General features: G+C 44.3%; 1 protein-coding gene across 2 annotated transcripts in view; it reads left to right on the top strand.

Moving 5' to 3' along the window:
* Positions 1-4601: 4601 nt before the first annotated feature.
* Positions 4602-13141, top strand: part of CPN1 (carboxypeptidase N subunit 1) — a 40574-nt gene continuing 32034 nt past the window's right edge. For both annotated transcript variants that reach the window (XM_050805718.1, XM_050805719.1), the window contains exons 1-2: positions 4602-5095; positions 10496-10692. In XM_050805718.1, coding sequence (XP_050661675.1) covers positions 4873-5095; positions 10496-10692 — 420 coding nt within the window. In that variant the 5' untranslated portion in view covers positions 4602-4872. The remainder of the gene's footprint in view (positions 5096-10495; positions 10693-13141) is intronic.

The following is a 13141-nucleotide window of genomic DNA, read 5'->3' as shown; positions in this document are numbered from 1 at the left end:
AATTTCTCCTCTAAAATGGAATTACATTACCCTCTTCCTTGGGAGGAATAAATAAAGAAGTAGTTGGTACTCTGTAAGGCAATGTAGAATTGTAAAGTGTTATTAATATTTGCCTAAGGCAGAATGGAGATGCATCTGTCCAGGCGGGGATGGCATTGAGAACACTGAGAACCCAGAAAGAAGGAAATGCCTAAAATTAGGGTGAGGAGGAGAAGAAACAGAAAGAACTCTGAAGATACCATTTGGTCCGGACCTATACAGCCATTTGCAGGGCTAGCTGCCCAAGATTTGAATCAAGACCCTGGGAGGATGTCAGACAATGAAGCTTTCTGCTCCAGCCTCTCCCCAAGAGCCCCAGTTCTGTGGGTATTTGGGGGTGTGTTTGTTTCCTGTTGCTATGGTTAAAAAAATGAGCACAAATTTTAAAACAACACAAATGTATTATCTTACAGGTCTAGAGATCAGAAGTCTGCAATGGGTCTCATTGTACTAATATCAGGGTGCTGGCAGAGCTGTGTTCCTTTCTGGAGGTTCCAAGGAGCATATGTTTCCTTGCCTGTTGCGGTTTTTAGAGGGTGTTGACGTCCTGTAGCTCATGGTACTCTTCCACCATCTTTGGGGCCAGTGATGGCTGCTCAAGTCTCTCTCACATCTCATCCCTCTCACTCTGACCCTCCTGCCCCCCTCCTTCCACTTAGAAGCACAATTGTGATTGCATGGGCACACCTGGATAATCCAGATATAGCTTCCTGTCAAGATCAGCTAATTAGCAACCTTAATTTTTTTTGAGACAGTCACCTAGGCTGGAGTGCAGTGGCATGACCATGGCTCACTGCAGCCTTGACCTCCTGGGCTCAAGCAATCCTCCCACCTCAGCCTCCTGAGTAGCTGAGACCACAAGCATGCACCACCATGCCTGGCTAACTTTTGATTTTTTGTAGAGATGGGGTCTTGCCATGTTGCCCACACTGGTCTCAAACTCCTGGGCTCAAACAATCCTCATGCCTTGGCCTCCCAAAGTGCTTGGATTACAGGCGTGAGCCACCATGTTGGGCTACAACCTTCATTTTTTCTGCAAACTTCATTCCCCTTTGCCATGTAGCATAACATTTCACAGTTTCCAAGTGGGAGACAGGACTCTAAAAATAATCTAATTAGTTCCGCTCCCACAGATCCTCCAGCCAGCCCTCCCCAACCTCCCAAAACTAGGTGAGGTGAACCTGCTTGGTGCTCCTAAGTGATAAGAATTGGAGATACAAAGACTGATTGTAGTAGCAACTACAAGGGGAGGTATGGAAGACCCAGAATTTGAGCTGGATTGAGCTACCTAGGGAAATAGCATGAGTGAAAGCAAGAAGGCAGGTGCATGCTCCAAAGATAGGAGGTGGAGCAACAGTGCTGCACTAGAGTGAGGGACAGGATGACAAGTTACAACTGAACTTGGTAGCAAGGACAAAAAGGCTATCTGAGGCATTTGAATTTTACATGACAGTGCATGATGGTTCACTGAAACTTTGCTTTTTAAAAACAACAATTTTAGGCCGGGCGTGGTGGCTCATGCCTCTAATCCCAGCACTTTGGGAGACCGAGGTGGGCAGATCTGAGGTCAGGAGTTCAAGACCAGCCTGGCCAACATGGTGAAACCCCGTCTCTACTAAAAATATAAAAATTAGCCAGGCATGGTGGGGGGTGCCTGTAATCCCAGCTACTCTGGAGGCTAAGGCAGGAGAATCGTTTGAACCCAGGAGGCGGAGGTTGCAGTGGGTGGGGATTGTGCCATTGCACTCCAGCCTAGGTGAAAAGAGTGAGACTCTGTCTCAAAAAATAAATAAATAATTAAAACCAACAATTTTATTAAGGTCTAATTTATATACCACAACATTCACCCTTTTTAAGTTTACAATTAAATGATTTTTTTTTTTTTTTTTTTGAGACGAAGTCTCTGTCCCCCAGGCTGGAGTGCAGTGGCGTGATCTCAGCTCATTGCAATCTCTGCCTCCCGGGTTCAAACAATTCTTCTGCCTCAGCCTCCTGAGTACCTGGGATTATAGGCGTGTGCCACCACGCCTGGCTAACTTTTATATTTTTAGTAGAGATGGAGTTTTACCATGTTGGTTAGGCTGGTCTCGAACTCCTGACCTCAAGTGAGTCACCTGCATCAGCCTCCCAAAGTGCTGGGATCACAGGCGTGAGCAACTGCGCCTGGTAAGTTTACAATTAAGTGATGTGTAGTTAAAGTTATCAAGCTGACCAACTATTACCATCCCCAGTTCTAGAACATCTCCATCACTCCAATAAGCTCTTCCTTGGATCCAGTTTGAGTGCTGATTCATCCGTTAGAAAATAAATCCCTCATGCCCATTTATACTTAATTTCCATTCCCATTCCCAACATCAGGCAAACATTATTTTACTTTCTGTCTCTATAGGTTTACCCTTGCAGGACATTTCATATAAATGGAATTGTACAATATGTGTTTTTTTCATGTCTGGCTTCTTTCACTTAGCATAGTGTTTTTGAAGTTCATCCACATTGTAGCATGTAGTCATATTTTATTCTTTTTATTGCTGAATAGTGTTCCATTGTATGGTTATATCACATTTTATTTATCTGTTCACCAATTGATAGACATTTAGGTGGTTTCTACTTTTTGCCTATTACGAATAATGCTGCTATGAACATTCTGTGGGCAAGTTTGTTCTATTGGGTAGGTACCCAGGAATGGAATTGTTGAGTTGTATGGTAAATTTATATTTAATTCTTTCAGAGGGCTGTACTTATTTTTTATTCCCTTTTTAAAAACAGCTTTATTGAGATACAATTTGCATACCATAGAATTAATCTGTTTTAAGTATGCAACTCAATGAATTTTAATATATTTATAGAGTTTATAGCCACCACCATCACCACAATCGAATTTTAGAACATTTCTATCACTCTAAAAAGACATTTTGTGTCCACATATCTAATCCCAGCCCTTGGCAACCTCTAATCTTCTTTCTGTCTTTATATATTTGCCTTTTCCAAACATTCATATGAACTTAATCATACAATATGTGGTGTTTGGGGTTTGGCTTCTTTCACCGGGCATGTGTAAGATTCATTCACATCGCACAATGTATTAGCACTCCATTCCTTTCTATTGTCAAATACTATTTCATTGTATGGATATGCCATATTTTGTTTATCTGCTCAGTGTTTGATGGACATTTGGGTTGTTTCCACTTTTTGTCTTTTATGGACAATACTGCTATGGACATTTATGTACAAGTTTTTGTGTGGATGCGTGTTTTCATTTCTCTTGCATAGACACCTAGGAGTGAAACTGCTGTATTATATAGTAAGTATATCTTTAACCTTGTAAGAAACTACTAAAGTGTTTTCCAAACTGGCTGCACTATTTACTTATTTATTTATCTTTATTTTTTATTTTTTTGAGACGGAGTCTCACTCTGTCACCAGACTGGAGTGCAGTGGTATGATCTCGGCTCACTGCAACCTCCACCTCCCGGATTCAAGCAATTCTCCTGCCTCAGCCTCCTGAGTAGCTGGGACTACAGATGTGTGCCACCATACCCAGCTAATTTTTGTATTTTTAGTAGAGAGCGGATTTTACCATGTTTGCCAGGATGGTCTCAACCTGTTGACCTCGTGATCCACCTGCCTCAGCCTTTCAAAGTGCTGGGATTACAGGCGTGAGCCACTGTACCTGGCCTGGCTGCACTACTTATGAGGGTTCTAGTTTCTCCTATTCTCACCAACACTTGCTATTGTCTGTCTTTTTTATTTTAGCCATTCTAGTGGAGGTAAAATAATATCTCATGTGTGGTTTTCGTTTGTTTTTTGAGATGAGGTCTCACTCTGTTGCCCAGGCTGGAGTGTAGTGGCATGATCATGGCTCACTTCAGGCCCCGCCCCCCAGGTTCAAGTGGTTCTCTGCCTCAGCCTCCCAAGTAGCTGGAACTACAGATATGCCATCACACCCAGCTAATTTTAAAATTATTTGTAGAGATGGGGTCTTGCTGTGTTGCCTGGGCTGATCTCAAACTCCTGGGCTCAAGTGATCCTCCCAGTCTGGCCTCCCAAAGTGCTGTGATTACAGGCATGAGCCGCCATGCCTGGGATCTCATGTGGTTTTAATTTGCATTTCCTTAATGACTAATGACACTGAACATCTTTAAATGTGCTTATTAGCCATTTGTATATCTATTCTGGTCAAATGTTTTGCCCATGTTTTAATTGGGTTGTTTGTCTTCTTGTTGTATTATAAGGATTCTTTACGTATTATGGGGATATTATCAGATACATGATTTACAATTGTTTTCTCCCAGTCCAAGGCTAATCTTTTCCTTTTCTTAATGGTATCTGTTGAAAGATTTTTGAGGAAAAAAAGGACAAAATACAGCCATGCTTCAGAAAGGTAGGCAGGCAGCAGTACATGGGATGAATCAAAAGGGACAGAGAACTCTTTTTGAAAGTTGTAATAAAGGGAACAGGCACAGGCCAAGTTTTAAAAAATTCTCCGGGAATCAAAGGGTTATAAGCAGCTATTTATTGAAGCCTGTTTACAGTCCAGTTAACCAGTAAACCAGAATCAGTGAAACTACCCATCTGGGGAAGTGCAAAAAACTTTTCAAAAGGCTTTCCCGGATTAGAGAAGGAAAGGGAGAGAGGGAGGAGAGATGAGTGGCTATTCCAGAGCGACATAAAGAATTTCCAGCCTTGGACGGACAGTTCGGAACGTCTTCCAAGTTGGACTGGTGTTTACAAGCGGGAAGCTAGGCGGACCTTGGATTTCGGCGGGTGAAGAGGCTAGGTTGTTTAAGGAGGTGGGGCGCATTTCAGTGGCTCTCTTGGAAAAAGCCCAGCAAGATGTCAGACCTGCTCTCAGTCTTTCTCCACCTCCTCCTTCTCTTCAAGTTGGTTGCCCCGGTGACCTTCCGCCACCACCGCTATGATGATCTTGTGCGGACACTGTACAAGGTGCAAAACGAATGCCCCAGCATCACGCGGGTCTACAGCATTGGGCGCAGCGTGGAGGGGAGACACCTCTACGTGCTGGAGTTCAGCGACCACCCTGGAATCCACGAGCTCTGTAAGTCCTGAACAGCTCTTGAGGGTGTGTGGGGCAGAGCCCTTCCCTTGCAAATCCAGTAATTGGGGTGGTTTCTGGGGTGGTCCGTGGACGCCTCCATCTACAAGGTACTATCTCTTTCTCAGCCTGTGCTATTTCCCTCTTAGCCCTCATACTGCCACTGCCTCTGGGGAGCTACAGCCCTCCTTCAGGCTTCAGCCCTTTCCTCCTTTTTGGGTTCTGTTTGCTCAAAACCTTAATGGTGAAAGATGAGTCTGCTTCCCTGCTCATGTCCCACCTCCCTTCCTTTCCCCCATTTCCTTTCTTTTCCCCTTGCTATTGTTCTGTCTTTCCCGACCCAATGGCTCAGGAGACACAGGCAGAAACAAAGAGCCCTTCCAGTTCTGCCAGGAAGCTTAGAAGGGCATAGGGAAATCTCTTCAGGGAGTGACAGTGTGGTATTCCAGACAGAGTTTGGGGACTGGGGTGTTAGTTTTATTTACTGGATTCTTTTTTTTTTTTTTTTTTTTTTTGAGACACAAGATCTGGCTCTGTTGCCCAGGCTGGAATTCAGTGGCATGATCTCAGCTCACTGCAGCCTCGACCTCTTGGGCTCAGGTGATCCTTTTCCCTCAGCCTCCCAGGTAGCTGGGACCACAGGCATGCGCCACCATGCCCGGCTAATTTTTGTATTTTTAGTAGAGACAGGGTTTCGTCATGTTACCCAGGCTAATCTCAAACTCCTGGGCTCAGGCGATCCATCCACCTGGGCCTCCCAGTGTTGGGATTACAAGCGTAAGCCAGCACACTTAGCCTGGATTCCTTTTTTTAGTTTGTTTCTACTACAAAAGCAATTCATGTTTGGATTAAAATTTAGAAATTGGATAAGGAAAAAAATAATAAAACTCACCCCAAATCCCACCACCATTAATGTACTGATATATATCCTTCCAGACTTTTTTCTATGCATATTTAAACCCCCTGACACAAATACATGTAATCATTTCTATAAAAATGAAATTGCATTATAACTGCCCTTCCCATTTCACAATCTGTTATGGATAGCATCCATGTCTATAAGTGCAGATCTACACCATTGTGGGTTTGGCTGTGTAATAGAGTCAGCCTGTATGACTGTATTAAATACATGACTGTATTTAAATACATGACTGTATTTAACTGTCCGTATATTGATGGACATTTGTTTCTAATTTCTCACTTCTTTCCTTACCAATTCCTCCTTCAAACTGTCAACTTCAAATCTCTCTTTACCTCTCCGCTTCCACATCCCGTCTGAGTCCAGATTCCATCACAAGCTGCCTACATGATTGCGCTGAACCCCTAACTGGTCTCTAACTTCTTTTTTCTTTTTTTTTGAGACAGAGTCTCGCTGTGTTGCCCAGGCTGGAATGCAGTGGTATGATCTCAGCTCACTGAAACCTCCGCCCCCCGGGTTCAAGCGATTCTCCTGCCTCAGCCTCCCAAGTAGCTGGGATTATAGGCATGTGCCACCACGCCTGGCTAATTTTTAAAATTTTTAGTAGAGACGGAGTTCCACCATGTTGGCCAGGCTGGTCTCGAACTCCTGACCTCAAGTGATCCGCCCGCCTTGGCCTCTGAAAGTATTGAGATTACAGGCGTGAGCCACCGCACCTGACCAGGTTTCTAACTTCTAACTGCTGCACTCTGAATCTTCCATTTGGTACACAAATGCCAGAAAAATTTTCCTAAATCCTGACATGATCCCACTTTCCTACTTTAAAAGCCTCACACCCCATGGACTGGCCATGGGATTCAGAATATTGCATGGAGTAGGCTCAAAGAAGGCCATGGGGTTACCTGGGATAATTGCCTCGCTTTGAAACTGCACTTCCATAGCAAGCAGCCTGCTGTCAATCAGATCATATGTTCACTGTGGAAGCTTGTGAGTGTTCATGGACATCATGGGGTTAGCCCCCAACACTCCAAGCCCCCTTCTTGGTGCTTCTGTACTTTCTAGCTTTCAAGACCTTCCTTGAAGTTTTTTCACAGGACTCTAGCCCTCACTGTTCCCTCTTTCCTCTGAAGCGCTTTAACTGCTATTCACCCATTCATTCCTTTCATTCATTCATTCCACAAATATTTACCAATCACCTACAATATGCAGGCACTTTTGTAGACTCTGGAAGTAGAACAGAGAATAAAACAAAGAACCTGCCCTCATGGGCTCAAATTCTAGTGGGGTAAGACTGGCAATAAATGCGTAACTGAGTAAATATGTATTACATCAGATGGAAATAAGTGCTGTAGAGAAAACTAAATCAGGAAAAAGAGATAAGGATGGCATGGAGGAAGACAAGGGGCGGGAGAGGCACTCAGGAGAGGCGTCTCCACTGAGGTGGCTTTGAGCAGAGAGCTGAAGGATGGGTGTGATGGCACATGCCACCATGATATTGGGGAGGAAAAGATGACGGGCAGAGGGAAGAGCAAAGGCAATGCTCTGGGGCATGCTTGGCACATGTGAGGAACAGCAAGGGGGCCAGTGGGGCTCCAGCCAAGTGAACAAGGGGAGAGCAAGAGAGGAGGTCACAGCCATGTGATGGGGACACCAGGCAATAGGAGATCACGCAGGGCGTTATAAGCCCTGGTAAAGATCTGGGCTTTTACTTTGAGTCAAGTGAGAAGCCTCTAGAGGGTTTTTTAAGCAGAAGAGGGAGACAATCTGACTTAAATTTTGTAAAGATCACTCAGAACAGGGGTCAGCAAACTACAGCCCAAGGGCCAGCCACCTGTTTTGGTAAATGAAGTTTTATGGGAACACAGTCACGCCCACTCACTTTTATCTTGTCTGTGGCTGCTTTTGCTGGAAGAGTTGAGTAGCTGTGACAGAGACAACACAGCCCACAAAGCCTAAAGGATTTACTCTCTAGTCCTTTATAAAAAAGTTTTGCCAACCCCTGACTCTGGAGAATAGACTTTAAAGGGGCTAGGCAGCTGCAGGGAGAGCAAGTGGGAGATTTATTGCAATAACCTAATATGGCCAATACTACCAAGCTTGAAGGTGCAGGGGTTTGAACCAAAATGGTAGCAGTAATTGTTATGAGAAGTGGTTGTATTCCAGATATATTGAAAGTAGAGGCCAGCTGTGGTGGCTTATGCCTGTAACCCCAGTACTTTGGGAGGATTGCCTGAGGCCAAAAGTTTCAGACCAGTCTGGGCAACATTGTGAGACCTTGTCTCTATAATAAATTTTTTTAGAAAATTAGCCTGGTGTGGTGGTGTGCACTTGTGGTCCCAGCTACTCAGGAGGCTGAGGCGGGAGGATGGCTTGAACCGAGGAATTCGAGAGGCTGTCCTGAGCTATGATTGTGCCACTGCACTCCAGCATGAATGACTGAGCAAGACCCTGTCTCTAAATTAAAAAAAAAAAAAAAGAAAGAAAGAAAGAAAAAGGAAAAAGAAAATAAAAGAAAAAGGAGAGCCAAAAGAATCTGATATTAAGTATCTACTAAGTGCATGGCACTGTCCAAAGTTCTACAGGGCAGTGGTTCCCAGACTTATAGATTTCATAAGGAAGTTTTAAAAAGGTGTTTTTTCTTTTTTAAATAAATAAGAGACTGGAGGGAACTAAAACATATCTTCCAAATTTTATTTTACTGAATAAGGATGTGAAGAAAACTACCTGTCATCTTCTATATCCATCCTTTTCTAACAGAAAAAACATTTTAACACCAAGAAAAGTAAGAAAGACATAATCTACGATTAAAAAAAATACACTAAGATTAAAGAATACCCACTATGGAAAATCCACCACATGATTCTTATGGATTATAAGCATTCCTTTGAGAATAACTGCTGTAGGTATACTAAGATAAATAATAATGAATGGTGTCACAAGTTAAAAATTATGTACACTGCTAAGGCCAGGTCCAGTAAAGGAAATAGAACATGTACAAAAACAGGTAAAACTTGCTGGGCACAATGACTCACACCTGTAATCCCAGCACTTTGGGAGGTCAAGGTGGGTAGATCACCTGAGGTCAGGAGTTTGAGACCAGCCTGGCCAACACAGTGAAACCCTGTCTCTACTAAAAATATAAAAATTAGCCACGTGTGGTGGCAGGCACCTGTAAACCCAGCTAATTGGGAGGCTGAGGCAGGAGAATTGCTTGAACCCAGGAGGTGGAGGTTGCAGTGAGCTGGGATTGTGCACTTCAGACTGGGTGACAGAGAGACTCCATCTCAAAAAAAAAAAGAAAAAAGAAAGAAAAAGAAAAAAGAAAAGACAAGAAAAGAAAAAAAGAAAAAGGTAAAACCAGGGAAGTCAACAGAGAGCTCTCTCTCATCAAGTAGAACCCAAGATGACTTCACAGAATATCATGTGAACTGGGCCTAGAAGGGTGATGAGAAGGATTTGGAAATGAGAAGATGAAGAGGTACAGAACCAGAAAAGTCATGGAGGCAGGAAAATGTTGAGTGGAAGAGAAATCATTTGGCAAGAGCTTTTCTCCTACCTCTTGAAAGAGGGCAAGAATGATTTTCTTTAGGTGATCCCAGAAACTTTCAGATCTTCAATACTTACCTCAAGCTGAACAGTTAATATGGCCCAAGAGAAGACTAAGGCATGAGACATAGCAGGTGCCTTCCTATTCTGTGCCTCCAGACTTGGCCTGCTTGGATTTGAAGGAGTGATTTTAGTTTTCCCATATTGCAGTGGGGAGAATGGAGGAAAAGCTCAGTCCTGCCCACAGTCCTATTCTTTGTGGTAGGTGGGGTGGGAGGGAGTGGGGAAACCCCCTGCCAGCCCACTGAATCTTAGATCCATCTCTGCGAGGCTGGTCACCTCTGCTCACCTGCTGTGTTCTTGTTCAGATGGAGTAAGAAACTTTTCAAGTGCCAAGAAAATTAAGTTTTCAACTGGGATCATTAGCAGCTGTTATGCTAAAACCTAGAGTACTCCATGAGAGCAGGTTCTGGGGAAACATCCTCATCCTGAAAGGTTCGTCTCTAAGAAGCAGCATGCTACTGTAAATGGCACTGTAAGTGCCACGTGGGCTTGGGCCTCCATAGAGCCATTAGCTAGACAACCTCAGACAAGTTACTTAATCTCTCTCATCCTTATTACCCTCACCCTGAGGCTATTAATGCCCACTTTACAGGTTTTCTGTGAATTTTAGCAGTATCGAACATAACTGTCTAGTACTCTATGGGGATTCAATAAATGGCACTCATTATTATCCCTGGCATGAATTTTTGTAGTTTTCATAACTGTAATTGGTTAGGAAGGGGCTCAGGGATTATTGCAAAAGACCCAATGAAAACATGAGATTTTCTTTCATTCATTACTGAAAAAGAGAAAAAAGGTCTTCGTGCAAGGTTATGCGTCAATGGCACTTCCAAGCTTCCCCCATCTTTTCTCTTCCTTGCATTTTTTCCTTGCAGTGGAACCGGAGGTCAAGTACGTGGGGAACATGCATGGCAACGAAGCGCTGGGTCGTGAGCTGATGCTGCAGCTGTCAGAGTTTCTGTGCGAGGAGTTCCGGAACAGGAACCAGCGCATTGTCCGACTCATCCAGGACACGCGCATTCACATCCTGCCATCCATGAACCCTGACGGCTACGAGGTGGCTGCTGCTCAGGTAGGAGGTCCAAGGGAGATGCCGGGGAGAGATCAAGGCCTTCTTAGGAAATAAAGGCCAGTGGACAAGATTCCCTCTCTGTCCCACTGTAAATGTCACAAATGTTAAAAGTAAAAGATTAAATGGTCAAGAGAAAAAATCTATCAGAAATATAAGAAAGGATGAAGAGGTGGGTTCAGTCCTACAGCACCTCAGTCAATAAACGTGGGCTCTCTCTGAGCCTGCATTCCCTCAACACCTTTCCAGATGACCTCAGGGTTTTATTGTGAGGATTAATGTGGCAATATCTGTGACAACACTTTGTAACCTGGAAAATACTCAACAGATGTGGAGGGATATTGCAAAACAAAGCTCCTTTCCTGAACTTTTAGCTTCAAACCCTAAACACCTTTCTTCCTTCCACACTATATTTCCATTTGCATTTGTGGAGAAAATAACAAGGACAACAGGCTTTCCCCAGAATTGGGGGTTAGGGGGCTAATTCTAGATTCTTCATACTGTATTATATTTCCTTTTTTTTTTTTTTTTTTTTTTTTTTTGAGACGGAGTCTCGCTCTGTCACCCAGGCTGGAGTGCAGTGGCCGGATCTCAGCTCACTGCAAGCTCCGCCTCCCGGGTTCCGGCCATTCTCCTGCCTCAGCCTCCCGAGTAGCTGGGACTACAGGCGCCCGCCACCTCGCCCAGCTAGCTTTTTGTATGTTTTTAGTAGAGACGGTGTTTCACCGTGTTAGCCAGGATGGTCTCGATCTCCTGACCTCGTGATCCGCCCGTCTCGGCCTCCCAAAGTGCTGGGATTACAGGCTTGAGCCACCGCGCCCAGCCACTGTATTATATTTCCATAGAGTTGTCTCCTCTACTAGTATAATATTTAACCTATTGATTCTATATTTTAGAGTTATATTTGCAGTGGGACCAATAAGAAAAAATGTCTAAGGACTTTTTTTTTTTTTTTTGAGATGGAGTCTTGCTTTGTTGCCCAGGCTGGAGTGCAGTGGTGCGATCTTGGCTCACTGCAACTTCTGCCTCCCAGGTTCAAGCAATTCTCCTGCCTCAGCCGTCGAGTAGCTGGGTCTATGGGCATGCGCCACCATGCCCAGCTAATTTTTTGTATTTTTAGTAGAGACGGGATTTCGCCAGGTTGTCAGGCTAGTCTCAAACTCCTGGTCTCAGGTGATCCACCTGCCTCAGCCTCCCAAAGTGCTGGGATTACAGGTATGAGCCACTGTGCCTGGCAGGACTTTTTACTTTATTTTCTAACATAAATTCAAAATGTCAGTGTGCCTAACATTTGTCTTATTATTAACATCTTAAGTGTTTCAGACCGATGTGCTTAACTTTAAATAAATGTGCCTGAATCAAGTGTTTCAGACCAATATGCCTAACATTAAATCTTTTGTGGCCGTGCATCAGAATCACAGGTGAAGATTTTGAAATACAGATTCCCAGGTCCCATCCCAGACCTACTGAGTTAGTATTGTCAAGGGTGAGGCCAAGCATCCATCTGCTTTATGCAATGGAGATGTTCCTTTAAAAGCTGTGTTTAAAAGGCAGGGTTTTTGGCCGGGCGCGGTGGTTCACGCCTGTAATCCCAGCACTTTGGGAGGCCAAGGTGGGCGGATCACCTGAGGTTGGGAGTTCGAGATCAGCCTGACCAACATGGAGAAATCCTGTCTCTACTAAAAATACAAAAAATTAGCTGGGCGTGGTGGCACATGCCTGTAATTCCACCTACTCAGGAGGCTGAGGCAGGAGAATTTCTTGAACCCAGGAGGCAGAGGTTGTGGTGAGCCATGATTGTGCCATTGCACTCCAGCCTGGGCAACAAGAGCGAAACTCTGTCTCAAAAAATTAAAATTAAAATTAAATTAAATTAAAAAGGCGGGATTTTCTTGGGGGGAGAGTACGTTAAAGCATATTTTAAACTGACTTGAGGATAGGGCTGGGGGGTAAGTAGAGACAGAGAGCGCGATAGAGCCAGGACGTTGAACCAAACACAAACTTGACTCTTGCAGTCTCACCACTTCCTGTTGAAATTACTCAACAAATGAAGAAAGATAACTTTCTTTCATCGCTGGAAATCAGGGTGGTGCCCACTACTCTTCCTCAAGACCTGAGTTCCCAAAGAGCAGAAAAATTGGAAAGAGGTGTGGGAGGGAATTCCAGCCTAGCTGATTTCCTTCTATTAGCCCTTTCGTGTGTTGCAGTGGGGAGAGTGGAGAACCAGCTCAGTCCTGCTCACATCCATTGCAGGAGGTGGGGTGGGAGGGAGTGGGGAAAACCCCTGCCAGTCCACTGAATCTTAGAGCCATTTCTGGGAAGCTGGTTACCTCTGCTCACCTGCTGTGTTCTTGTTCAGAGGGAGTAGATCTTGAACCTGAACCCGAGAGGACCCATCAGGTTCTCAGACTCTCAGAGATATCTGCCATACCCAGAGGCAAGCTGTCTGCGC

Source organism: Macaca thibetana, chromosome 9 (assembly GCF_024542745.1).
Source record: "Macaca thibetana thibetana isolate TM-01 chromosome 9, ASM2454274v1, whole genome shotgun sequence".
Taxonomy (NCBI): Eukaryota; Metazoa; Chordata; class Mammalia; order Primates; family Cercopithecidae; genus Macaca; species Macaca thibetana.
This window is presented reverse-complemented; position numbering and strand designations above follow the sequence as displayed.